The sequence below is a fragment of the Felis catus genome, chromosome A2 (genome assembly GCF_018350175.1).
Source record: "Felis catus isolate Fca126 chromosome A2, F.catus_Fca126_mat1.0, whole genome shotgun sequence".
In the NCBI taxonomy this organism is placed as follows: Eukaryota; Metazoa; Chordata; class Mammalia; order Carnivora; family Felidae; genus Felis; species Felis catus.
This window is the reverse complement of record NC_058369.1, coordinates 156,707,770-156,735,714: the sequence shown is the minus strand read 5'-3', so window position 1 is coordinate 156,735,714 and position 27,945 is coordinate 156,707,770. Positions and strand designations below refer to the sequence as shown.

The 27,945-nt window shown below is 46.7% G+C and overlaps 2 protein-coding genes and 1 long non-coding RNA gene across 3 annotated transcripts in view; 1 reads left to right on the top strand and 2 right to left on the bottom strand.

Moving 5' to 3' along the window:
- Nucleotides 1-27,945, bottom strand: part of LOC101097553 (M1-specific T cell receptor beta chain-like) — an 89,927-nt gene that overhangs the window by 21,317 nt on the left and 40,665 nt on the right. The window lies entirely within an intron of this gene.
- Nucleotides 163-3,976, bottom strand: PRSS2 (serine protease 2). Its single transcript, XM_003983123.4, has 5 exons — nt 3,845-3,976; nt 2,448-2,607; nt 1,157-1,410; nt 658-794; nt 163-366 (listed from the first exon to the last, which is right to left on the bottom strand). The coding sequence occupies exons 1-5, from the start codon at nt 3,882-3,884 to the stop codon at nt 214-216; spliced, it is 744 nt and encodes a 247-aa protein (XP_003983172.2). The 5' UTR covers nt 3,885-3,976; the 3' UTR covers nt 163-213.
- On the top strand, nt 3,839-27,945 carry LOC123384066. The gene is made up of 3 exons (XR_006594663.1): nt 3,839-3,904; nt 16,538-16,653; nt 27,711-27,945. It is a non-coding gene; the product is annotated as an uncharacterized LOC123384066 (long non-coding RNA).

Genomic DNA, 27,945 nt, shown 5'->3' with positions numbered 1-27,945 from the left:
GATTCCTTCTCTTCACATGCTGCTAAACCAGTATTCCACGGAACATATCTCGGGAGCTGGGGCATTCTGTTTGTCTCTAAGGGGTAGAGCACTGTCTGGCCTCAGATGGGAGGATGTCCACAGAGCGAGGGGGCAGGAAGGAGCAGGTGCAGACACAGGCAGTTGTGAGAGGCTCACTTTATTAGGATATGGATGGCAGGGGGCCTGGGGGCTTTAGCTGTTGGCAGCTATCGTCTCCTTAATCCAGTTTGTGAAGTTGCACACCTTGGTGTAGACGCCAGGCTTGTTCTTCTGGGCACAGCCATAGCCCCAGGAGACGATGCCCTGGAGCTCTCCTCTGCAGACCACAGGGCCACCAGAGTCACCCTGGGGAGGAGGCAGATGGGACAAGGGTTAGAAAGGAAAAAAGGGTAAATAGAGCCACACACAGTCTGAACCTTAAAAGACTGCGTTCTGGTCAGATCTGTGGTTCTGCACCCCTCCCATGGTGGCCCGTTCTCTGTTCTCACTCGAAGAGGACTGTCACACAGACAAGCCTTCCTCGCTTCTTTACGAGTCCACTGCACGGAGCCCTCCTCCACCAACCCCACAGCCCTGGCCGGGTGTTCCAATCCTGCTGCTGGGCAAGGGTCTCAGCGTGGGAAGGGGTCGAGTCACCTGGCAGGAGTCCTTGCCTCCCTCGAGGAAGCCAGCGCAAACCATGTTCTCCGTGATCTGCCCGGGGTAGGCGGCTTTACACTGGTCCTGGCTCAGCAGCGGGGCGTCCAGGCACTGTAGCAGCTCGGGGTAGTTGGCTTTGAGGAGCAGGAAGAGATCAAGGAAAGGAAAAACGGGAGTCAGGCCAGGAGAGGGGATAGCCATCCAGTGCTGAACACGGAGGGCGGCCAGGGGAGGACTCCAGGCACGTAAGCCCCAGTGAGGGACAATGGGGTTCGGTTCCCAGAATGATCGCTGCTGACCCCCTCCCTGGACGCGACAGTAGAAAGGGCTATATTTGTCCTATATTTCGATTCTAGGGAGTCAACTCCTTAAAGCTTTGCCTCTTTCTAGCACCCAGCCCCGAGCTCGGAGTGTAGAGGGGTTCAAGCCTAGGGGCATGCTTGGTTCTGGGAAATGCGGGGAAGTCAGAGGGTGAAGCAGTGGGGGTCCCACTCACTGCCAGAGCTCAGGGTGTTGCCCCAGCCGGAGATGAGGCACTGGGTGCCGGCGGGGGCACAGGCGGAGGGCAGCGATATGGTGGACACCCGGCCAGTGAGGGCTGCAGGTGAGGAGAGCTTGATAAGCATGATGTCATAGTCCAGGGTCCAGCTGTTAAATCTGGGGTGCTGGATGACCTTGGTCGAGTTGATGAACTGCTCATCCCCCTCCAGGACTTCGATGTTGTGCTCTCCGAGCCTCACTTGGATGCGACTGTTGGGAAGAGAAGCGTGGGGAAACCCTCTTGTCCATATGCCCACTTTTCCCCAGGGTTCTCCAGGTTCCTGCTCATGGGTAGGACTGTAGCAATATCACCAGGCAGGAGAGGGGTGGTGGGTCGGTGCAGGTGTGAGACCAAGAACTTTCTGCTTGAGAGGTGGGTGGTCATGGAGCAGGGATGAGGTGAAGGGACCCAGTGGGGACTGCTCCTCAGCCTGCTTTCCCCAACAAACCCCCATGCACCTGGCACCACAGGCACAAATGACCTGCTAGAAGCTTCCCATGCATCCCTCAGCCTCTGTCATTTCGCTACCTACACGCAGCGACCTTATTCCCTCCCTTCTCGGTCTGGTAAGTGCCATCATCCTGTATGAGCTCACCCAGTGGTTCTCAAACTGTTGCCCTGGGACCTGCAGCCTCAGCATCACCTGGGAACTTACTAGAAGTACAGAGGGTTGGTCCCCACCCCCGCCCCCACCCCCGGATCTGCTGAATCAGAAGCTCTGGTGTGGGACCCAGCGGTCCATGGTTTAGCAAGCCTTTCAGGTGATTCTGATGGAGAACCCTTGGTCCAGGCAATGATCCTCAGCTCTGCCACAGGGTAGAGTCACCAGAGGTGGAGAGCATTAAAAACTCACCAGTGTTCAAACCCCTCTTCCTGAAAATTCTGAGTTAAGTGCCCTGGGATGGGACCCAGGCGTCACTATTTTTTGAACAGATCTTAGGTGGTTTCGATGAGTAGTCAACTGGCAGAGGAGACTCGTGCAAGGTCCTTGCTGCTTTCCCATTGGACCTCACCACCCCCAAAAGAGTCCCTCCCTACTTTTCTGACCCAGAGCCTTTGCTGTGTCATCCGTTTGTTTTGGATGGGAGAGGCTTTCTATCCAGTGCCCCTCTTTGCCCCCTCACTTCTGTGAGTGGGTGGCTGGTGACAACCTTGCCTCTCCATCCACCCATCTTCTCCAACCTCCGCACTCCCGGGCTGACCCAGCACCCGAGAGGGCTCTGGGTGTGGGGGACCCAGCACTCACGACTTGTAGCAGTGAGCCGCAGACACCACCCACTGGTCACTGATGAGGGAGCCGCCGCAGAAGTGGTAGCCCGAGTTCAGGGACACCTGGTAGGGGATGGAGTTCTCCTCACAGGTATAGCCCCCAACGATCTTGTCATCGTCGTCAGTGGGGAAAGCAACTTGAACGGAGAAAGGAAGGGAGAAGCCAATTCAGCGGATGTGGGCAGGGGGAGCCTGGAGCCCTGTGGTTGGATCATGCTAATCAGGAGTCCTCAACAGGCGCAGAGATGACAGACTGGCAGGCAGGGGGCGTTACATCCCCAGTAGGTTCCCCAAGCGCGTAGCTCTCTCCTGAGCCTCTCCGTGTGTCTGCAGGGCACATAGCCCGGTGCCTGCTGGGGCTCAGGCCCAGACCTCTGCCGGGGGCACCGGGCGAGAACACAGGACATGCCTCACACTGCACTCGGTGTGACACAGGTCTGAATGTGGTTTTCTCATCCACCGAATGCTTCTCATCCATCATTACTCTACTCCTCATGGCTGTTTGAGCTCCAGATTGTCAGGATGGGTTGGCCTAGAGAGGAAAATCTGGCTAAGTAGCCCTGGCTGTACCCAGCTTTTCCCATAGCTAAAAATCTACAGGAGCCCCCAGGCCCATTAGGCAGGACAAAGGCAGACCAACTGTTATTGCCTAATAGAACAGTGATTCCCAACCTTGGCTACACACTTGGGAACCCTAAAGTCTTTTAGGAAATTTAAAAATTCAATATACAGGGGCTACTGGGTGACTCAGTCACGTGTCTGATTCTTGATCCCGGCTCAGGTCATGATCTCACAGTTGTGGGATCGAGCTCCGCAGAGGGCTCTGTGCTCACAGCACAGAGCCTGCTTGGGATGCTCTCTCTCCCTCTGTCTCTGCCCCTTCCCTGCTCACTCTTGCTCTCTTGCTCGCTCTCAAAGATAAATAAACTTAAAAAAATAAAAAATAAAAAAATTCAACGCACAGGCCACACACCAGGCCAACTAAATCAGAATCTCTAAGAATAGGACTCTGGCATGAGTATTCTTTCAACTTCTCTAGGCATACCTGAGGTTGAGAACAGCTATAGGGAAGCTATCCCAGAGTTGCCAGAATGAAGCCTCAAGACCCCCGGTTCATTTCATGGATGACTGGCACCTGGTCTCCCTTTCCAGCCCCTCCCAACAAAGTCCTAAATGGGTCGATGATGGGGTTGGGAGTGAGGTCAGCACAAGGTGGGAGAGTCTTACAGAGAGCCCAAGAATGAGGAGGAGGGCTCCCTGGCAGGGGAGAGAGACTATCAGAACCCAGGTAAACACAGAAGAGCTGCAAAGGTAGAGCAGGTGTCTCTGCCGGGAGAGGGGCGAGTGGGGCCCGAAGCCACGCGTGGGACTCACCAGCAGCTCCCACGAAAGCAAGGATCAGGAGTGGAGTCATGGCGGCAGAAGTAGAACTGAGTGAGTAGTGGGGATGCTTTTATACCTCCCCAAATGAGGGCGAGGGGTGTGTGTGAGGGTGGAGGGTCACCGCTCCTCCTGAGACAAACACACCTGTAACTTTCCCTTCCCGGGGCCTTGCCTCAGCTCTGTGTTTGGCCATCTGTGGATTCGTGACCCGCCGGTGATAAGAAAGCTTACCTTGTGAGGGCAGAGAGGAAGAGCAGCTGACTCCTGGGAGGGTTCTGGGGTGAGGGGAAGAAGCCAAACCCCCATATGTCACAGCTGGACCTTCTTGAGATGAGAGGAGGAGGAAGAATGGCCTGGGCCCTCTGACCTCATGGAGATTTATTGAACTCTAAGCAAGAGCTGGTATTGGAAGAAACTTGGCTGCTGGTAACCTGAAGCCCCCACAAGGGGAGAGAAGTCTTGTCTAAGTCTTGTATCTGTAAGCACGAACACCCTTCTCCCAAGTCTAAACCACTGGGTAGGAAGGCCACACTCAAGGGAACCAGCATCCCAATGTCAAGAGCTGATGAGAAGGGAGAGGCAGAGTTTCTTGGGAATCTGGGCTTTCAGCTGGCTTTCCTTCCTCCCTAGGCTTGTGGACAGGAGCGTTTGGAGGGAGAAATGAAGTAGGCATTTGCCTGATGTATTTGGAGGACAGAAGGCCAACACCATATCCCTCCTCATCGTCCCTATCACGATGCCGATCTTTCTCATCACTCACACTGTCTTGGGTTTTCTCTAAGCAACCTCTTGGTTGTCCTGGGAAGCTGCTCCCGTGTGATGAAAACTTCCCCCACCTGCTGGGGGCTGGCAGCCTGAGGTCCAATTGTGTGCTCCAGATCAGATGCTAAAAAGGGTTTGAAAGTGGTAAACGTGGGTTCTGATCAGAGAACCAGCAGTAGGTAGAGAGATTAGCACATAGTGAAGGGGTCGAGTATTTGATCATCGGGAACAACAAAGGAATGGGGGAATTCTGGAATTTTCCATTTTAGATGCAGTGGGACTATTGTACCGGCCTCAGCCCAGAGTTCATTTTCCCAGGAATGACTTCAGTTTGGGACCTGCCACCACCAAGACACAACCTTGTAACGTATTGAGGCAAAACCTGACCAGAGGGGACTAGAGGTGGAGCCGGTGTCTGTGCTCAAGTGTAATTATGTGAACCAGGTGGAGAAGCCGTCTGGTGAAGACACTTCTCCTTCTCAGCCCCTCTGAGCTCCAGGGTGGTGAAGAGCTGGAGCGGGCATGGTCCATGTTCAAATTCTCTGAAAGGTGGAAGTGAGGAAAGTTTCTGGCGTTGGTGAGCAAGGTGAAAAAGGCCGAGGAGTCTGGTGGTGGGACAGGAAGTAGGCTGGGGGAATGGAGTAAATGGAAACTGGCAGAAGTTGGGGAAAACGCTATCGTGGGACTCGTGGTGTTGGGAGTGGCCCATAGGCCGGTCCGGTGCCTGGCATGGCTGGAGGCCAGCTTCCCCACAACAGGGGAGCCGCTGCTCAGAGCTCTGGCCTTGCCTATGGCACCCCCTCTCATCCTGGTGGGCTCACACCTCTGGGGGAAGGTGCTATATTTGTACAGTGCCTGACAGCTTTTAACGAGCTTTCACACACAAACAGCAGTGGCACGCTGAGCTTCGTTTGTGTTGAGTTTCAAATTTGGCTTTTCACAAATGTTTTAATTGTGAAATGTGCAGAAAGAAATTATTTCCATTCCTAGAGGAAGAGACTGAGAATCAGCAAGGTTCGGTGTTGCCCAAGAACGTACATCTAAAAATGGCAGAGCTGGCCTCAAGGCTACTGGAAGACGTGGAAAGCGTTGGAAGTCTGGGAATTGCTGCAGGTGCCATCTAAGGGAATGTCGATTTGGGATCGAGCCAGAGGCTCCCAGAGGACAAAACGTACCTCCTGATCCCTCCTGATGCTTGGCTCCCTGGCAGAAATAGAAGATTAATTAGTCCTCTACCTGGCACCCGGTCTCAGAGCCTTACCTTGCCACGTCCAAGGCATGGATGGCATATCTCTCTGTGCTCCTGGGTGGCTGCCCCCGGTTGTGGAACCTTGACAGTAGGGGCTTTCCCTGTAACGTCACCAAATATGCTATTTTATCCCTTTGTTGTGGGGTGTTCGTAGGAAGCCCTGCTGTAGTGGATAAAGAGAGGAACACGTCCAGTGTTCCCTGGAGAGGTGCACTAGGAAAAGGGGATCCTTGGTAGGAAACTGGGGAGCAGGGAGAACATTTCTGGATAGGTGCTTGTGGCTTTGACTCTGTCTGAAAGGGAACACCCAAGAGCTTGAGGACTTTCTGTGTTTAAAGCCTCAAGACTAGCTTTTTCCTGATATTTTGTGCTCTTCCTCAGAATAAACTATTACACCCACAACACAGCACGAAGTCAGTTTTCTTGAACGTAGCAGGAATCACCTTCTAGGCAGAGAAAATAGCTGTAAGTGACACTATTACCTTATGCTTTAGGCTCAGGCATGTAGGATGGATTCAGGTGCCCCTTTGCCCAAATTCAATATGGATAAGTCTGTGCAGCTCTTACACTCTTCATTCTGAGCATTTCTCTAAGACATTCTCCTAGTTCGTATTTCACGATTAGCGTATCAAACCACCGGCTTTTAATTACGGTAACAGTGAATAGTTTCCTCGTGCTTACTATCCCAAACATTGTCTCAGTCTTTCATGGACCTTTTTGTTTCACTTTATTATAACAACTACCCATGAGGTTGCCCATTTTGTAGATGATGAAATGAGCCATGTAGAGGTGGAGTAACTTGCTCAAGGTCACACAGCCAGTAAGCTGTAGAGATGGGATTTAAGCACGATAGTTGACTCTAGAACCCGCCTGCTCTACCATAGAATATTCGCTTCCCTTCTTCTTTATTTGATCCGCAGTGCAGCCTCATGAGTTAGGCAACGGACACCGTTTTCTCCGTTTTACCATAAAGAATCTAAAGCTCAGAGGTCAGTGACTTCTCCAGGGTCACCTGGCTGATGAATGTGGAGTTGACACCAGAGGCTTTCCCTACACACGCTAAGTTATTTCCCATTGTGTTGCTACACACTGGGGTCTTTGGGGCATCTCAGTGGTCTGAAAAGTAGATTTTGGTCAGATTCCAAGTCACTAGTTGTGGGTTTGGTTTTTTTTGACACTTTTCTCCCAAGCCCACCCCTACCCCCCACCAGGCTCAGGTATTTCTCCTCCGCTTGTAGTCAACTCCCCCTTCGGCCCAGTGTCCTTCACTGATCGCCAACCACATTGTCCAATTCCGAGCTGTCTTCTCTTTAAACTTCCAGCTTTTTTCTTCCTCCATTATTTTTTTCTAAACCACATATTTTCACGATGGCACAATTTCTCGTCCGATAAGAACTGCTTTCTTGAATATCTGAGCCTGGGAATCACTGACTCTTGATAGTGAAGGGGGGCACTTTGTGTGGCCCAGAAAAACGTGAAGGCTGAGACAGAGGTGTGGAGGCATAGGCTGGCCATAGCTGATTGGCTAAATGGGGGTGTCCACCCTTTCTCTCCCCCTTGTCCTGCTCCCCACCTTGAAGCCAAGGAAGATCAAGTTTTGTGCCCAGAGCAAGGTTCCATTTGCATATTTTATCTATTCTTCAGGTTTCTTTAGAGGGGTAAGTGGGAAGTCTCTGGCAATTAAGGTTTAACACTAGCTAATGAAAGACTGGTTCCTGTAATGTTACGGCCTTCCTGTTCACATTCCCACCCCTCCTTGTCTCGTCCCTGAGCCTATTAGAGCTGCTTAAGTGGCTCCAGTATCTATTGGAGGGTAGTAAGCAGAAGAAAGGCAGGAGAGAGTCCAAAAGGAATAGGCATGTGGGCTGTTATTATTGTAGCAGTCATGACTTGTCCCATGATACTCGGATTTAATTAATGGCATGTGTATTTATCTTTCTAAATCATATTAGATCCAGATTGAGCTCCACAAGCAAAGTTCAGTGATAAGCCCAATCAGTCAGTTGGGCTCCGTCCACTCATTTGGATTATAAAAACTCTAGAATGTGTTGTCCATTTGGAAGGCAGCCGCTAATTTGTCCACTTATCAGCCAACCTGCCCGGACGATCTCCAAGGCTCAGCACGGAGTGCTCACTTCACACAGGCACCTGTACAGTTCCAGTTTGAGGACAATCCACTTCAGAGCCACTGTGTTTGAGCAGGTTCTGGGCTTAGGTCTCTAGAATCCATCACATCTGTTCCCTTTCCCAGCCTTGGGAATGCAGCAGAGGGGACTGGCACATTGTGGGGCCGCCTTTCTCTTCAAACATAAAAGTCAAAGCATCAGTTCGTCCCTGTTAGAACAATTCAGTTCATTTGCTTATGGGATTACATTGTCTAAGCTCTTTTTCTCCTGGGAAATCCATACTGCCTGGCAAAATTTCCTCTTTTCTTTTGAATCATATTTATTTACTCAATATATTCGTTTGCTAGGGCCACCAAAGCAAAATAATACAGACTAGGTGTCTTAAACAACAGAAATCTACTTTCTCACAGTTCTGGGAACTGAAAGTCTAAGATCAAGGTATCAGAAGGATCGGTTTCTCCTGAGGCTGAGGCCTCTCTCCTTGGCTTGTAGACGGCCTTCTCCTCACTGTGTCCTCATGTAGCCTTTCCTCTGTGGGTACAATCCTCGTGTCTCTTCTAGGATGTCCTAATCTCTTCTGATAAGGATACCAGCCAGATTGGATTAGGGCCATCCTCATGGCCCCATTTTTAAGTTAATTAGATCTTTAAAGACCAAATCTCCAAATATAATCACATTCTAAAATACCGGGGCTTAGGGCTGTACTTGTACGAATTTTGGAGCGCATTTGAGTCTGTAACACTCAGTAAATATTGGCTGAATTCCTGAAGCATTCCTGCAGTTTTTCTAAGTTGTAAGGAAATAGCAATGAAGAAGATAGGAAATGTCCTTTCATGGCATTTATGTGCATTTCTGGGTGTGGCTACACATATGTGAGGAGGTATATTTATATCAGATTATGGTGCTTAGGTATTGTTAAAATAGGATAGAGTGGTAATAATTGTGAGCGACTTCTGGGTTCACAAGTGCTATATTAGGTAAGGGGGTCAGGAAAGACCTCTTTGGGGGAGATGAGATTTGAACTTGAGACCTCACATAAGAAGGAGCCAGTCATGGGGTGCCTGGGTGACACAGTCGGTTAGGCGTCTGACTCTAGATCTTGGCTTAGGTCACGATCTCACGTTTCATGAGTTTCAGCCCCGCATCGGGCTCTGTGCTAAAGGTGCAGAGTCCGCTTGGGATTCTGTCTCTTCTTCTCTCTGGACCTTCCCTGATTGTGCGCTCGCACTCTTTCTCTCAAAATAAATAAATCAACTTTAGAAAAATAAAAAAGAAGGGGCCAATCATGTAAAGGCAGAGTAGGGAGGGCTTTCATTATTCCCTGCTGAGTCTGTAACAGAAATAAATCAACACACACACCATTGCTTTTTAAATTAAACAACCCTGTCATCTAGCATATGATACTTACCTTGCCATTGGTTTTAATTGTAAAAATTGACCATCAACATATTGAAATGGTCTTACAAAACTTAATGTAGATTTTTTGACATGAAATGGTATTTGTGGAATATTAAGAGAGTAAGTTATAAAGCAGTATGTGTTGTATGATCTCACTTTATTTAAATGAGTGAGTTTACATTTTGCAAAAATATGCATGGATTTTGTGATTCAAACAGCTAAAAGAAAGAGAAACAATGGCAATAATAAATAAAATGTTCCCAGCGAGGGCAATACCTAACCTTGAGGAAAGAATTACTAGTGGTAAAATATCATATATTATAGTGAGAAAGAAATTTAGGCAGGACTAAATTAATTGTCTGTTTTGTCTCTATCAGGCATAGTCTTCTGTGTTTTATGTGGATGATTTCATCTCATTCTCAATTTCTACAATCATAAGCCCAGGGTCGTGGGATCAAGCCGCGTGTCCGGCTCTGCACTGAGTGTGGGGCCTGCTTAAGATTCTCTCTCTCTCTCTCTCTCTCTCTCCCCCCCTCCCCCTTGCATGCTCTCTCTCTCTAAAATTAAAGAAAACATAAATAATAATAATAAAAACATACAAGGGCAAGATGCTTTCAAAAATGACCGCTCATATTTGTAAAAGGTCCAGGCAGAATTTCTAGAAACAAAAATATAATTTAACTAGACAAGGTCAACTGAAGAGTTAAATGGCTTATTGGAACTGAGGAGTGAATTAGTAAACTGGATGCTGGTTCCAAAGAAATGACCCAGAATGCACCACAGGAAAGCAAAAAGAAGGAAAATGTGAGTGAACAGTTAAAAGGTCTAAATGACAGTGTGAAAGAAATGTGAACACAGGTTAGAACTATACCTCAGGCCGTCTTTCCTCCCATAAAATGGGAACACCTAGATTTAGAGGCTGAAGTTCTGGCCCCTTGAGATGATCATCGTCACCACTCCCTTTCCGACCACACTTGTGTGGCACTGTACTGTTGATTCCAGGGAAACGTGTCACCCGGGCCAGAACACGGGCCCAGGGTTTTTCAGCTGGAACTAGGAAACTCCCATGCAGCCTTGGTGTGGATTGATGGTAAAGATGGGTAGGGTCGGAGCAACCCTGAGACTCACGCTTGCTCTTGAGAGTGAATTGAGACTGGGCTTGTGTATCTACTCTGTGCACGTCTAGCTTTACAGATCCGAGGGGCAGCTAACACACAGTTCTGACTGCCATGATGCGACGTGACACAAAGATCTAGGGTGCTCTCCAAAGGAAAAAACAGCTGTTGGTGGATAGAAGAGTGTGGCTTCGCTCTAAAACTCCTTGCGTCTGCTCAGTGCGTCTCTTACTGGGGAAGGCTGGGGGCACTCCCGTCCCGCCACAGGGACTTGGAGAACGATGGACCTGCCTGGTGTATGACCCGAGGCAGCTTTAATCACAGCCTTGTTCTGTGGAACCCCCTCTCGCACTTCCCTCACCTTACAGATTACACAGCAAATGGACCAGACTGGCACACCCAACTGTGGTATATGGTAACTCCCAAGTCTAGAGAGGCCCTCTCAGCATCACGCCTCTCTCCTTGGCAGACAGTATAAGGTTTAGCAGCTAAGAGGGTATAATCAAACACGTCCCAGACCTTGGACCACTCAAAAGCTCATCAATGTGGCAGGTCCCTGAACTTTTGCAGATTTTACGTTGGTCCGGCCTGCATATGGCATACTGAGGCATCTCGAGTGCTTTATGATTCCAGGTCACCAAGAACAACCAGCAACATGCCATCAGTCTAATGGACCAGTATGATAGCAAGATGGCTAAGAGCCTTCTGAAGTATATCAATAGAAAACGAGCCAAATAGAGCTTTGAGATAAAATAGTTGAAGGGGATTTCTGACCCTGCCCCTTGAAGGCAAACTGTGTCCAATGGTCTTTCCCGAGTACTTCTAAATACTCTTACGAAGGAAATTTTATCCGTAGCCTCCTGACATCTATACTTCCTGTGTCTGTCTGGAGTCCCCCTCCCCCCCCCCCCACCCCCAGTTCGTCCTGCAGATTCTCTCCCTGTGGCCAGTCTTCCCCTTCACACCCAGACCTGCCCACAAGCACAGGAACAGCCAGAGCTGTGGTTTCCCCCTCCCACCTGCCTTGACTGGGGCCTCGGGTTCATCCGGTGGGAGCCAGACAGGAGGGAGCTGGCTGAGGTTCTTGCTCAGACCTCTGATCCGTGCTGAGTACTGTGTCTCCGGCACTACAGAAGTAAAAGCTGCTATCTTCAAGGCTCACGTTGCTTATGGTCATAGTTGAGAACACTAGGGTTGGGCGGCTGATGGGAAACTTGTCCTTGGTAAATCCATGTTCGTAAGTGGCCTCCAGACCCTGGTTTGTGGTTGCCATCAGCACCAAGCTCTGTCCTGGGAGCTGATGGTACCAGAACATCAAGGTGAACTGGGTATCGACCTCACAGTGGATTGTCACGGAGGTCCCGCGTTGACAGATGTCCCTGTGTGGCTTCTGAGAGAGGAGAGCGCTGAACACAGTGTCTAGTTTCAGTGAGAGAGAGAGAGAGAAAGCTGACAAGCTCATCCCCAGGCAGGAAGGTCTTTTCACTATTTGCTTTAATGTCACTTTGGATACCTGGCACGGCCTCCATTTTGTTCTTCCAACTGTTATACCATCAGAATCCACTAATCCACTAATCCAGTTCCCTCATCCTCTGATGGGTGGCCTCAGACCCTCTGCTCCTCCACTGGGCATCAACATTAACCCCAAACTTCCCAGTGGGATCAGACTCATACCTTGTCCCAGGAGAAGTAGCAGGCAAGTCAGCATCTTTAGGTGATAGCCTTTCACCTTCCCTGAGAAAAGGCACTGAGAAGGCAAACTCAAGTTCATCTCTCCTCCCCAGCGTGGTCTTCCTTTCCTACTGCGTCTGTTTCCCTTCTGTAGTAGGAGGAGGAGCCTCTGCAGAATGTGCCGAAAATCCATCTGCCCCCTAGTGGAGCTGTGTGGCTCTTCACTTAGGATGGATCTTCACTCCCAAGGCTTAACATTCACCTGCCATCCATCCGCCACGTATCCACCACGTCCCCACCTGTCATTATGGAGCACCACATAGGTGCTACCCTTTTGGTAATTGTCACTGGTGAAGCCTGAAAGATCACACATAGGCTTTCAACCATTTCTCACCTCCTCACAGAACCTTTGCATTTCCATATACATTTTAGAATAAGCTTTCTAGTTAAACAAACAAACCCCACCAAAATTCAGTTGGTTCAAGAATTGGGATTTTGTTGAATCCATGGATGAATTTGAGGAGAACGCTCATTTTAACAACATCCAGACTTCCAATTTGTGAACATGATCTATCCCACGTTGCAAAGTTGTCTTTCGGGGCACCTGGGTGGTTCAGTCGGTTGAGCCTCCATCCCTTGATTTCAGCTCAGGTCATCATCTCACGGTTTGTGAGTTCGAGCCCCACATCGGGCTCTGCATGACATCGTGGAGGCTGCTTGGGATTCTCTCTCTCTCTCTCTCTCTCTCTCTCTCTCTCTCTCTCTCTCCCCCTCCCTCTCTCTGTACCTCCCCCACTCATGTGCTCTCTCACTCTCAAGATAAATGAAGAAAACCTAAAAAAAATAATAATAAAGTTGTCTCCCATTTTTCTGAGTAACGCTTTTTGCTTCTCAGTATACGTGTCTTGCATGTCTTTTGTTAAATTTGTTCTTAAATACTTTGGGCTTGTTTATATTCTTTTAAATTCAAATTTTAAAACTCATTTATCCCATTGTTTGCCATAGCATATAAACTGCAGTTGATTTTTGCATGTTAATATTATAGCCCATGCGCTTAATAAATTCACTTATTAATTTCATAATTTTGTAGTTTCTTTTGATATTTTAATATAAATGGTGATTTCATCTCTTAAAAGATTTTACCTTATCATTTACTCTTCAGCCTTTTCGTCTTTTTCTTGCCTGGATGTGCTGCCTAGCACCTCCAGTAATGTGGGACAGAAGTGCTGTGCGTGAATGTTATTGACTCGTCTATCATGCTGGGGCTAAAGTGTTGAATATTTCTGCCATTCATTATGCTTTTAATTGTTGGCTGCTTGCAGATGTCCTTCGTTAGACTGAGGAAGTTCGTCCTGTTCTCACTTCTCCGAGTGTTCCTATCAACAATGGATATGGAATTTTATTAAGTGTTTTTTCTATCTCTAGTTATAACTGTTGTAGTTTTTATACATGTGCTAATAAGGTAAATGATAATGACTTATTTTTTTAATTTTTTAATTTATTAAAAAATGTTTTTTAACGTTTATTTATTATTGAGAGACAGAGACAGAGCATGAGCAGGAGACGGGTAGAAAGAGGGAGAGACACAGAATCCGAAGCAGGTTCCAGGCTCTGGGATGTCAGCACAGAGCCTGACATGGGACTCGAACCTGCAAACCGCAGGATCATGACCTGAGCCGAAGTCGGACGCTTAACCGACTGAGAAACCCAGACGCCCCTAATTTTTTAATTTCTATTTTATTTTTTTAATGTTTATTTATTTTTGAGACAGAGACAGAGCATGAACAGGGGAGGGTCAGAGAGAGGGAGACACAGAATCAGAAGCAGTCTCCAGGCTCTGAGCTGTCAGCACAGAGCCCGATGCTGGCCTCGAACTCACGAACCGTGAGACCATGACCTGAGCCGAAGTCGGAGACTCAACCAACTGAGCCACCCAGGTGCCCCTTTAATTTCTATTTTAGAGAGAGAGAGAGACTGAGAGTGCGTGTGCAAGTGGGGGAGGGGCAGAGGGAGAGAGATCATCTCAAGCAGGGCATCCCATGCTCAGTGCAGAGCCAAACCTGGGGATGGACCCCACGACCCTGGGATCATGACCTGAGCTGAAATCAAGAGTCAGACGCTTAACCAACGGAGCCACCCAGGCGCCTCTGCAGTGACTGATTTTTGAGTATTGAGCAAGCTTGTTCCTGGGATAGACCCTATTTAATTATTTGAAAACAATCTATTTTGACTTGTTAACTATTGACATTTCAGGTATCTCTCTATTTTTTTCTTTTAGTGATTGGCTGAAAATTATCATACTCATTTTAAACTTTTTACAGTATACTTATGATTAATATCGTAAAGATTCATTGAAAATATAAAACTTTACGACTACGTGGGCCTGTTCTCTCCAACCTCATCTTTTGTGGTATTGTTGTCATCTTTATTGTGTCTATCTGCCACATGCCCGGCAGTGCAGTGCTGAAATTTTTGCTTTCACCGGTTGTGTGTACTACAAGGAATTAAGAAAAATCTCTAATATGTATCTACACTTCACTATTTCCTGTGCTCTACATTTCTACCTCAAAATCCAAGTTTCCAACAGCTATTGTCTTTTGATATTTATCTACAGACCACTGGAATCTGTTACTCTTTTTGCACATCCCCCCCCCCCGCCCCATTCGCTAGACACTAAAATTTCTATTGCCATAAATTCAAGTTTACTGAATTTTTCTTCTGTTATCTCTAATCTGCTGCAAGCTCATTCAGTGAGGTTTTTTTTTAATTTCAAATATTGCCATTTTAATTCTCAAATTTCCATTTATTTCTTATAGTTTCCATTATTGTGTTGTGAATTCCCATTTGTTTTCTTCATTACAGTAATATTTTCTTTTATGTCCTTGAACATGCTTTAAGTGCCTGTTCGTGAATTCTATCATCCAGGTAAGCTCAAAATATGGCTTCACATCAGGAGTTCAGAGCTTGGAGCCAGGCAGCTGCCATACTGATGTTCTTTTGACTATAGGTCATGTTATTTATTTTCTTTATATACCTAGTAATTTTTTCATTGTGTCTTAGACACTGTCAAGGGTATGTCTGGATTTTGGTTATCTCTCTGAGGGGTGATTGGGTTTTTGTTTTCACTGGCATTTAACTTGCTAAATTCAACCTCTGAATTCTGTTCTCTTCTGTTTGACAAAAATGGAAATTTCTGTTCAGTTCTTTTACCCTTAGCATGGCTGATTGGAGTGCTTCTCTCATGCATAGTTCAGGCATTAACCAGAGACTGGGACAGATTTGCATGCAGAATTTTGGATTGCCATTTTGTGGATATCTTTTTTTCTGAGACATCCTCACTAACTTTTTAGTCAATTCTTCATGGGTTTCTACTTGACTGCGATCTATTTTTTGGCAAAAATCTATAGAAACAGAAAACGTACCTTTCATGCAAGTGTTTACTTCCCCGTAGATTCTGCCTTCTTTTGGTTGTTTTGCAGCCCATTAAGATAAACTTTAAACTTTTTTTTTTTTTTTTTGGTCCAGAGTTCATATTTGTGATTTGTGAAGGATGAGTCTTACAGGAGTTATCATGGCATTACAAGAACTGCCTCATTCTTTTGAATGGCTGTTAGGTAATCAGCAGACTTTTATCGTTTGGTTGGTACCTATATCTGAAGCCTCTGAGTCATCTAGATTATTTTTAAGGAGGTCATCTTCTCCAGGCTGGATCTGGGTTTCTGATCGTGTGAACTGACGCTAGATGATGTTCTGGATGAGTTTCTCATTTAGTGTAGCCACAGTCTGTGTTTTGGCAGTAGCTGAAAATTAACCTTGGAGTCTTCCTGCTTCAGTCTGGCCTGGTTGCTAACTCGTTGCTCCGTACAGTTGTTATCCTGATGCTTTTTTTGGTTGTTGTTATTCTGAGTCAGATTCCCTATTTTCTGAATCCTGCCGTTCCTTCCCTTTTCGACTTTCTCCTGTCGTTTGCTGATACACATTATCCAGGAACTTCCTTAGGAAGAGTGAAATGGAAATAAAGGGTTTAGATCCTGGCAGAAATGAAAATTGCATTTGACTGGTAGCTTGGGTCTGAAACATAGGCTGAAAATTGTTTTCTATCAGAGTTTTGCAATTATCTTTTACACCACCGTGTTCTAGCATTCAGTGTCGCTACTGAGAAATGTGAATCATTCTGTTTCTCATTTCTTTATTTATAACTTGTTTTGACTTTTAACATTTTTCTTTGTCTTGCATCACTTTAGATCATTTTGTCCGCACTGTTCTGAAACTGAATGAAGATATACCTTAGTTTCAGTTGTTTATGTTCATCAAACATATCACTGGCCTTTTTTAATGGCCATCTTTCCTTGTCCATCACTAGGGTGATACCGTTTCTTCTGTCAACACTTCATCGTTCTACTTCAAGGTGGAAGTGTTGAAAGTATATGCTACATCATGGAAGACGTCTTTGGTGCTGGCTATGCTGCTGGCACAGAGGTAGGAGACCCAGATATTTGGCTGTGTGAATTATATCTTTCTACTAACGGTTGGATTTGAGACCCATTGAGCTGAGCTTGGAAATTTACCCACATTGGACTCCATTATCTGATCATTTCAAAAGCAGTATAGGAACACTTATCTCTGCCATTAACTTTCCAGCTGTGTGGCTTTGGGCAAGCTATTTAGATTTAGGTTTTTCATTTATAATTAGTAGGCAGTAATACTTGTATTTCACAGCTGTATGTTACAATAAACTGCTTGGGATATCTCACGCTTGTCTAGGAAAAAGGGGAGATGTTCTCTTCTCTTTCATTGCCCCTGTTTATTAAGAGGCTATCCCCACTTTTCCATCATGTCCTAGCAAAGCCTGTTTATATTTTCATTTAACACAGAACAATTTGCTGTATTTACCCAAGTCACAGAATTTTAAACCTCTCTTTCTTGGAGATTTAGGATGGCATCATTCCTTCTATGAATTTTTCAGTATCTTAATGTGATGTACCTTTATCCAAAATCATGGTTTACATTTTCCGAATGCTTCCTTGTACTCTTGGTAAACATTAGTAATATTTTATGTGCTTTTAAGAGTGTATTCTGTGAACTCTCTTTGGGACACTTTTTTTTTTTCAATTTATTTCTAAACTCAAGCCTCTTATCCGAATCTACAATCCTTTCAACCTCTTTAGATGTCTTGTATAATTCATTTGATGTATGATATTCAATCTCTGCATATTTTCCATTTAAGTCATGTGTTCTACCTCTCTGCTTGGGCGACAGCTCCTTAGCAAGGTAAGATGCCTTTGAAGGAGCAAGTGGAAGCGTGTAAGGACTGAAACCTGGTCTGGGGTGGCGCTCTTTCCACCAGGGTCTCAGTTTAGTTGGGGATGGTCCCAGAAAGCACTGGGAATGCTCATATCTGTTCCCCTCTCTTGAGGTTGATCTTCTGGGTTGGTGCAATGCTTGCTGTGGGAAGCTAATACTTTATGAGAAATTATAGGACTCCCGGACACCCTGAAGGCCCACCGAAAATAGATGTTTGCAGATGTGTTCTGTCGTTTCACACTATTCTGCGAAGAGGTGCTTTCTCTGTTCTAGATGTCGACCTCCATTGGGAGACCTATGATCCCTATCTTTTTTTAGAGAAAGAATGCCACCTTTTCATTCCAGCAGGATCTCTCACAAGAATGTTGCAGGATATTTCTTACTTTTAATACTTCCTCTTGCCTTTACTTTTTATCTAAAATCAGCTCAAACTGGGTGCTATATGTAAGTGATGAATCACTAAATTCTACTCCTGAAACCAATACTACACTATATGTTAACTAACTTGACTTTAAATAGAAACTCCGAAGAGAAAAAAAAAATCAGCTCAAGTCTTAGCTCTCATGTGAACTTAATACTGAATATTGTAATGTGATCGATTTACTTTTTTCTCTGAGTTCTACACCGTAAAAACTTAGCACTGAATCGAAGCATCTAATATGCCTGTTTTGTCTCGTTAATACTTTTGCACTGACATTTGGATTTCCAATATCCTTTACATTTCTTTTGTATTCCCAAAGCAGAATAGGCTCAATTCATATTTACTGACAGGATAGTGTATGTTTCATTCCTAAAACAAACAGATATTTTCTCCAGAGGATTGTGAGTACAGATATAGCATGACTAATTCTTTTTCTTTTAAGCTTTTTAATTTTTAGTTTGAGAGAGCTCTAGAGAGCAAGAAGGGGAGGGGTGGAGAGAGAGGGAGAGAGAGAATTCCAAGCAGGCTCTGTGCTGTCCACACAGAGCCCAACGCGGGGCTCAAACTTACAAACCATGAAATCATGACCTCAGCCAAAACCAACAGTCTGGACATTTAACCGACTGAGGCACCAGGGTGCCCTTAGCCTAATTTTTACCACCTTCTGCATCAAAGTGTATTCCTTCCCTGATCAGAAATTTCCAATCAAACATCATCGCACATTTAGAGAAACTTAAAAAGATCCATTTTTGTCGGTTTTTCTCTTTCTCAACTGAGTAAACAGAAGTCAAACTCCACAAGCTTTCTCTTGAATCAGCACAAAGACAAGAACATTTAGCTAAAAAGTTTAGACTGTGTGAGCGCCCTCTAGCGAAATGTCAATTAAGAACATACGGTGATCCAAGTAGCAAACAGTCTGAGGGAGGAGGAAAGGAGCAGGGAGGAAAGATTGATAAACGGTCATAGGGCAGGGCTGCTCCAGTGTGAATAAGTGAGAGACTTCTCCTGGTTGGGGTGGGGTCTCATGAATTTAGGTTGGGGATGACACATACGGTGGGGCGGGTTAAGTAAGTTCAGAAGGGCCCCCGACTTGGGAAGCGGTGGTGAGTGGGGCCTGAAAAACATCCACGCTCTCCTAGCCAAGATGCGTGCTATGGCCTTGCTTCCCCTTAGAGGCCGCCTTACTTCTAATTGGCACAAATGTGCCGTGGGAGCCAGTGCAGCTCAGCCCTGAGTTGGGGTCACTTCCCCCTGATATCTGCCCTTTCTGAGCAGAGAGGATGTGGCTGTGAGGCACTGTGGATTTACTGCTGGCACAGAGGTACACAGATGTCTGGTTGGTGCTGGCAGAGTCCAGGGTCAGGGGGAAAGCATTCTTCTTCTTCCTGGAGACCCTGTACCCGTCAGGGCATCTCCTTTCTCAGTACTGTCAATATTATATGACCGATGGAGGAGCTGCAGCCCCAGACCTGGGTCTTGTCGATACCAGTACATTGTTTCGTGGTCCATATTCTGCAAACATTCCATCAAAACTTTCGTTCCCACTTTCTCGATGAGATATTTCGGAGTTTGGGTTCCTTGTGTGTCCACAAAGCCTAAGAAGGAAGGACAGATGAGGCGAGAAAAGAGGCCAGGAAGCCTGCTGAGGGATAAATCTTGTATTCAGGGCCTAGGAATAATGGCACAGGGGTCTGCTGCCAACTCCCCAGACTCACCGACTCCCAGGAAACAAAAGGCCACAGCACAGAGGAGCCTGGGCCCCATGGCAGGCTCGAGGCAGGAGTGGCTCTTCTCTCAGGCTCCAGGTTGGTTGTCTGTGCTGTCGCTGTCCCTGCCCACGCTCACGATCCCTTAGTCATCTTCTAGATGCTGGAGACTTTAGAGGTGCCAGAGTGAAAGCCGTCTCTGTTCTGCAGTGTGTGTGTGTGTGTGTGTGTGTGTGCACGTGTGCATGTGCTTGTGGGTGCTTGTGTGTGCATGCATGTGTATGCGTGTGCACGAATGTGTGTGCATGTATGTGTATGTGTGTGCGTGCATGTGTGCGCATGTGTGTGTGTGCATGCACGTGTGCGTGTGTGTGCATGCACGTGTGCATGTGCTTGTGGGTGCTTGTGTATGCATGCATGTGTATGTGTGTGCACGAATGTGTGTGCATGCATGTGTATGTGTGTGTGTGTGCGTGCATGTGTGCTCATGTGTGTGTGTGCATGCACGTGTGCATGTGCTTGTGGGTGCTTGTGTGTGCATGCATGTGTATGTGTGTGCACGAATGTGTGCGTGCATGTGTGTGCACGCATGTGTATGTGTGTGCATGCATGTGTGTGCATGCATGTGTGTGTGCATGCACGTGTGCATGCGCTTGTGGGTACTTGTGTGTGCATGCATGCGTATGTGTGTGCGTGCATGTGTGCGCATGCGTGTGTATGTGTGCGCACAAATGTGTGTGTGCATGCATGTGTGTGCACGCATGTCTATGTGTGTGCGTGCATGTGTGCGCATGCATGTGTGTGTGTGCATGCACATGTGTGTGTGCACATGTGCGTGTGTAGAAAACAGCTGGCAAGGTAGGCCTGAGATGGCCATCCTTAGAAGGACTGGCTTGCAAGGCAGGCATCTGGGCACTGGGACTTCAGGAGCGTTCCCACCACCTAGTAACTGGTAAGTGTAGATCGTTTTGCCTGGACTGCTTGCACAAACAATGTAATGTGTGCTGAACACCTGCTTTGTTTCTTTGGGTGTGGAATTTGGGTACGTATTAGGTAGAGAGTGCCTGTATGGTCAGCTGGATTACTTTTCCTGGACTGCCAGGGTGTTCCACAGACTGGGTGACTCTCCCTACGGAAATGGGGTTTTCTCGATGTTCCGGAAGCCAGAAGTCCAAGATCAAGGTGTGGCCGGGCTGGTTTCCTCAGACGCCTCACCCCTCGACCAGCAGGTGGCCTTCTTCTCCCTCTGTCTTCAGTCTTTCCTCTGTGCGTGTCTGTGTCCTAATTCCCTTTTCTTACGAGGACACCAGTCAGATCGAGAAGGGGCCGCACCAGTGACCTCATTTAATCATCTCAATTAATTACATTAATTACCTCTCTAAAGAGCTCATCTGCAAATATAGTCACATTCGGAGGTCCTGAGGGCTGGGACGTCAACACAGGAAATTTGAGGGGACACAGTTCAGCCCATAACACCAGCTGCCCCACACAGCTGGGATGCTGTGTCTCTAATGGGCCCCCCTGGGCAGAACCCTTGCTCGTAGGTTCTGCGTTTTCCTTGCAGGGGAAGGTATGCATCTTCCTGGGAGGGAGAGAGCATGAGGATGTCTGCATGGATGTGTCCAGACTCCACCTTGTCTCTTTCCGCCACCGCCTGCCTGTGTATCCTAACTCGGTCTGTATGGTAGAGCTCAGCCAGGGGTCCTGATGTGCCGGGTCCTCCTAGTGAGTCTCAGGAAGTGAGTCTCCAAGATGGGGACTTTTTTTCCCTGACTAACTCTGATGGGGGAAAACATTATGTTCTCCCTCCCTCTCTCCCCCCACCCCCTCTTTCTCTCCTCTCCATCTCTCAACATACATTTCCTTCACAACAATTTTAGTTTTTCATACGATCTCACTGAGTAACAATAGTTACCACAATTAGCGCACTGGTTACAAAGGCAGGCTGTGGAGGTGACTGTCTGGGTTTGAAATCCGCTTTGTTGTTCATGTTACTGGTTGTGACCACGGGCAAATTCTGGGCCTCAGTGTCCTTATATGTCAAATGGGACTAATGACAGCACCAACCGCACAGGGTGAATGCAGGAAGGAACAAGTTGGTACCTACGGACCGATCATAAACAGGCAGGGCTCCGTAAGTGTGGCTGGTCAAAGCACTGACTCATCACCACACCGTTGTTTACTGAATACTGATTCTGTGTCAGACAGCATGTTAAAATTCTTCACCCACATGATTTCTTGGACTCATCCTATGTTCCCCTTTTGGGATAAATCTTTGTCTAAAAAGACTTGCTTTCCAAAATATTTCTCCAGGAATTGTTTTCCCAAGAATTCAAATCGACAAAACCAAAACCGCACTTGCTGTTAAACTCTTGATATTATACTCTGGTTCATTACCAAGCGTCCTACACCAGCCCTGCTGTTTCTTCTTTAAGCTTCATGATACTTCTGTAATAGGGACTTCGCCCAGGCAGTGTTCGATCCTGCTTATCCGCTAGGAAGGAAAAGCTTCAAACTCCAGAGTAATTCTGACTCAACCGTCAATATCTTTCCCCTGAATTCCCCGGGAATCTCATAACCAGAAGCGGCCAGAAGAAATATGTCTGACTTCGTGTTCTGGTTCAAATTCCATCTTCCTGTTGTGCTGTTCTCTGCTTTTGAAATGATTAGCTTTAGTGTTTAGGGGATTTTATCAGATCCCTAGTAGCTCCTTGCCATCCTGGGCACATCCTTCTATCCAGGTGGCATCTCGAATTGCAAAGGATCACCAGTCCCCGAGTCCTCATTTCTACATGTCCATCCTTAAGGACACATGTAGTACGCTGAAAGTATTTAGTTGTAGATATTTCTTTTATCTTTTTAATGTTTATTTATTTTTTATTTTTGAGAGAGACACAGAGCGTGCGTGGGAGACGGGCAGAGAGAGAGGGAGACCCAGAGTCCAAAGCAGGCTCCAGGCTCTAAGCAATCAGCACAGAGCCCAACGCGGGGCTGGAACTTACAAATTGCGGATCATGACCTGAGCTGAAGTTGGATGCTTACCTGACTGAGCCACCCAGGCGCCCCTAGTTGTAGATATTTCTGTTCTAATTGTTGTGATTTGCTTCCATAGATGTAGGGACATACAGAGATGTGATTCTTCCCGTGAGTAATAGGCTAATTCCTTCATAAAACACTTGCATTTTCTGTCCTCTGTGTTGGTGGTGGAGACACAGTGGTGCCAGTGCCCACACATGCAGGTCCACCTGGCAGTGTAGTGGATACCATGGGCGACCAATGGTGGAGTTCAGGTGTGGCTGGTTCCAGGTGCAAGCACTAGTGTTACCAGAGGGTGGGAGAGACGCTGGCCCCTGTCTCACGGAGTCAAAGGATGAATCTTGCAGACAACAGAGAGTGAGCAAAGCGGTAGAGTTTATTGAGAGAGCGTATAAAGCTCTCAAGAGTGACAGGGTCCCGACTGGGTAGCCGCCAAGGATTTTTGTCCCTGACTTTTTATTGGGACCTTGTCAGAAAGTTCGTGAGACTCCACGCATGGCACCTAGCCCAGGCGGGTCTGGAATACCTTCATCTTTTTTCTCTCCAAACCCCTCCGTTTCTCCAGCCTCCCACTTGTTGTTGCAACCTGCCTCCCCGAGCCCCCCTTCTCTCTCCCTGCCTAATGTCGCCCTTCCCCATTCAGTAGGAGTGCACTGTCTGCAGAGAAGTAGAAGAGGACAAAGAAGAAGGGGAGTGGGAGGGAGGGAAAAGGGAAGGAAGAAGAACTTCAGAGACATCACAAGCAAATGCATAAGCAGGTATTTAAAAGGGCATTTTCAAGGTAATAGGAGAAATGTGAATATAATTCTGGCAGTATATAATAGTAAGGAATTACAAATAATTTTGTTAGGTAGGTGATACGATATAACAAGGTGTTATTCTTTTTTAGAGCTTACTAAAATCTGGAATAAAATACTGTGATGTCTGGGAAATTGCTTCAAAATGTATCAGCCCAAAATGCTGGGGAAATGGATGATGGTGGGGGGGAGGGGAGTAGCAAAGTGTTAATTATTGAATCTGGGCGATAGGGCTCATTGTATTATTCCTCTCTATTCTTGTGATTAAAATTTTTCATCATAAAAAGCTTGAAAATGTAATACGAGGGGAAACATGGAAAGTACAAATTATTTTCATCTAACGCTTCACCTCCAGCATGCTTTACCACAGTACTAAATTAAGTACCGTTTTCTGTAAAGTAACTGTTTATATTCCTCCAAAGTATTGAATTACAAAGGAAAGCCTGAGGAGAGGTCCAGAGTAAAGAGTACAGGGAAATAGCAGCTAAATACAGAATGTAATTCTGGATTGGAATTACATGGGCCCGAATCTGTTTTTCTGTTTGTTATAAAGGAATCATTTGGACAATTGCCAAATATGAATAATGTAGCAGATACTGATGTAAAAAAAAAAAAGACAATAATAAAATCCAATTAAAAGTTGTTCTGCTTGTGTTCCCACCATGTGCCAGAAATTCTAAACAACTTTGGTGCTAAAAGACTCCTTTTGTGTAATATCTGCCCTTCGGCGACTGCCTTATTTCACTCAGCCCAGTGTCAAATACCTAGAAACAGAAAACAAGCAGTTGCCGGGGCCTGGGGGAGGGGAAGTGGGGAGTCGCTGTTCAGCAGGTACAAAGTTCCAGTCTTGCAAGATGGTTACCTTCTAGAGATCTGTCTACAACATTGTGCCTGTAGTTAACAAGACTGGATTGTACATTTTTTAATGTTTATTTATTTTTGAGAGAGAGAACAAGGGAGGGGCGGAGAGAGAGGCAGACACAGAATCTGAAGCAGGGCTTTGGGCAAATCCAGGGCTATCAGCACAGAGCCCGACGTGGGGCTCGAACCCACAAACTGGAAGATCATGACTTAAATGATTGAGCCATTCAGGCACCCCCAGACTGGATTGTACACTTACATACTTGTTAAAAGGGATTCGTGTTAAGTGCCCTTATCACAGATATGCACACACACACACACACACACAATTTTAAAAAATAACCCTACAGAACAAAACAAATCCTCAACAGGTGATTTTGGGGCACGTTAAGATTTGTAATTATTACATGACTGTTAACAAAAAAAATATTGTGTAGAGGAGGGAATGCTAAAATATTATTTGCTCTGGCAGTTGAATAGGCTTGATACGCCATGGGCAGGAGGCAAAGGATTATAGGACATTTCTGTTACTCATTATGAAGAAGAGAAATCCCAAACTGAGACATACTCCAGTAAAGCTTACTTCCACAGTGCCTCTTTGTCACAGTCTTCTTCCTGAACTCACAATAGCAATTTGGGGCAGAGGGTCAACACGTCGGCTCTGAGCTCAGTGACCCCAGCAGTTCCCATGAAGGGTCTTTCCTCGGGAGAGCTTGCCTCCCCCCTCCCGCCCCCCCTCCCCCCCCATGTCACCATAGCTCCTCTCTGAGGCTGGAGGTGATTATGGAGTCTGTGGCTAGAAAATTCTGTCCCTGAATCTTTAATGGTGAAGCTGTTGCAGAAATGGGGCATGGCTAGCTCAGAGATCAGCAGCATCTATGCTTAATAAGAAAAGCTTGTCTCAGAGAATTTATCCATAAGATTTGTCATCTAAGCTGCTTATTAAAAGGGTGCTTAGCTGGAAAGAGAGATCAGGAAGACAGATCCTGATTAGAATTCTCGAAGGCCTCTTAGAATCCTTGTATTGATATTTCTCGAACGCTTGCTATGTGCCTGGCCCCGGGAAGGCCCTCATGGACCACAGAGGCATGCTCCATGCCTCACGGAGCTTCGATTGGATCCGTGGATCCATCGTGCAGTGCTTCAGGCACAAACTGGAAAGGTACATTACCTTAAATCAAAGAACAGATGGCCCTAAGGAAAGATTTAGAGCAAACAGTAACAACACGGTAAGACGATTGCAGAACTGAGATGTGTAAAAGGTGTGTGTGTCCAGGAAGTGACCAGGGACATTTGGGGGAGCGTGGGAAGCAATCAGGAGATCAGGAGAGCAAGAGGGAGCTTGCCAGGCAGGCCTGGCAGAGGAAACGTCGTGTGCAATTGGATGTTATCCTGGCAGAGAGGTGGCGGCGGCAGCTGAAATGCAGTTATAAAATAACGCCGAATACAATGTTGAGCCTTGGAGAAATGAAGTCTAGAGGCCGACACCTGAAATTAAAAAGGCAGTTTGTCTAGGGATGGAGTGGAGCTGGAAAACGAAATGTGGGCGATGGGGGAGGGAACAGGGCAGTGCAAAGGGCCGGACAGCGGGGGTCCTGGAAGGAGTCCCTGAAGCCCCGCGTGTCTGGGTAGAAAGAAGCTCCCTCTAGCAGGTGCTTGGAGGGAAGCCGAACTGACCGCAGGGGGATCTTCTCAGGTTGCCTGGGCTGCGGAAGCTATGTACAAACCCTGAGGAGGAGGGAGGGAGAGAGGACTGTGACAGCTCATTCCCAGGTGCTGTCCCCCCTCACCGTCTCCCATGTGGGTGCCACCTCCCTGCTGTGACAACCCTTCTGGAGCAGAACAGAAGTGGCTGGGCAGCGCTGTGGGTTAACCGCTGGCAGGCGTGTCTGAGAAGGGCTGGACGTCTGAAGGTTGGGGAGAATGCTCGGTCTTATTTATAAGACACCTTGTCTCTTAGACTTCCCATTTGTTGGTACCCCTGGCACTGAGTAAAAGATTAATTGTAGCCTCACTCCCAGCTCTTGTCTGAATCAGCATATACGGGTCATGGTATGTATTTTGGTCACATCACAGAGTCACCCTTCGTTTCTGACCCTGGGATTTCAGTGGTGCTGGCATTCATGGGCACTGTGGATTGAAAGAGGGTACCTGAAGAGAGAGAGCTTAGGAAGGACGCCAATGTATGACCACCAGAGAAAGGCTTAATGTAGTGGTCTGGCCAACCAAGTTCAAAGACACCTACTGTGCCCATGAACCATCTATCCCAAGGAGGATATCATGGCAGGTGAATTCATGGTAGGGTGTCTGTGTTGGCTCTGCTGTTAGTGTAATGATACCTGGGTACCCCACTTTTAAGGGAAGAACATAGAAATAGTAGTCCACCAAGGACATTGACAATTAGTGAACAAAAATTAATGTAAAAAAAAAACACGTGACTAGGATTCTAAATCTGAAAATTCTCGAACTCTTGTAGATATTTCTTTAGCATGAGTGAGATTGATTGAGGTGTGATTTATGCATCAGAAATAGATTCCATAAAGCAGGCTGTGGGTGCATCCTCTAAGGAATGGTTTAGAACCAGAAATCTCCTGGTCCTAGAATCAAGGGTAACAGAGTAACCTGGTGCCTAAGGCAGGTCCAAGTTAAGAATAAGGGCATCCTAGCTCAGATCCCTAGGTCCTATAATAGAGGGCTAGGTGTGTGGGACTCTGTATAAGTATGAAGGGGTCTGTCTACATCCTTGTCCCATGGGTTCGCATGGGATAAGGGGTCACTTGAGATGACTTCCAGGAAAGAGGTCATTAGATGCAGAACCATTTACAGGAAACAGTCTCTCGTCTTATAATCTCCATTTACATCTCCGATTTAATTAATATAATTGTATTTATACTGAGGATGTGATCAAAGGTATAATGGAAACTCAGCTTAGACTGGAGAAGGAACAAGTTTTGTAGTTTAGAAATGTCTGGGCAAGTCTTTCAAAAAGGAGGGATTGGTCCACTGGAAGCCTATGTGAATAACAGTGTAAGATGCCTCCTTGAGAGAGCTCATCCTTCCGTAAGGGGTGGGGGAATGGCAGGGTGGACCAACCCAGCAATGCAGCCGTAGTTCTTGGAGGGATGAGTGGATTCTGAGCTCAGCTGTTGTATTTTGTCTTGTTTTGTCTTGCCAGATTCTGCATCCTGGATGAGGTTCTCTGTGTTCCATTGTTCCAGGGTGTAACTACTATTTTGCTGGTTGGTGAGGAATGTATGTCATTGCACGAGCCTTTGTGCTAAAGTCTGTGTAAGAGATTGGGGATCGAGATACAGAACTGTAATTTTGCCCTTCCAACACAGAGAAGGGAAGGGAAAAGCCCGGGCAGAATGTTTCCTCTTGTGCTTCATTAATAGAGGTGTCACTCTGCAGGAAACTACCTGGGAGGGATGACAGAGCCCGCTGGCCCCGTTTGGCACATCGTACCGCTTGGCAAATGTAATGGTTCGGAGCAGAAGCAGCAGCGGTGGTGGGCAGGTGTTTTAGGGCCCATCAGAAGAAGAAAAGGATCCTGTGGACACAGTGGTACCCGGAGAGGCAACATCCTTGTCAGGCTGACATATAGCACCGAGTCAACAAGGGGCCGGAATATAATAAAAAACTCTAT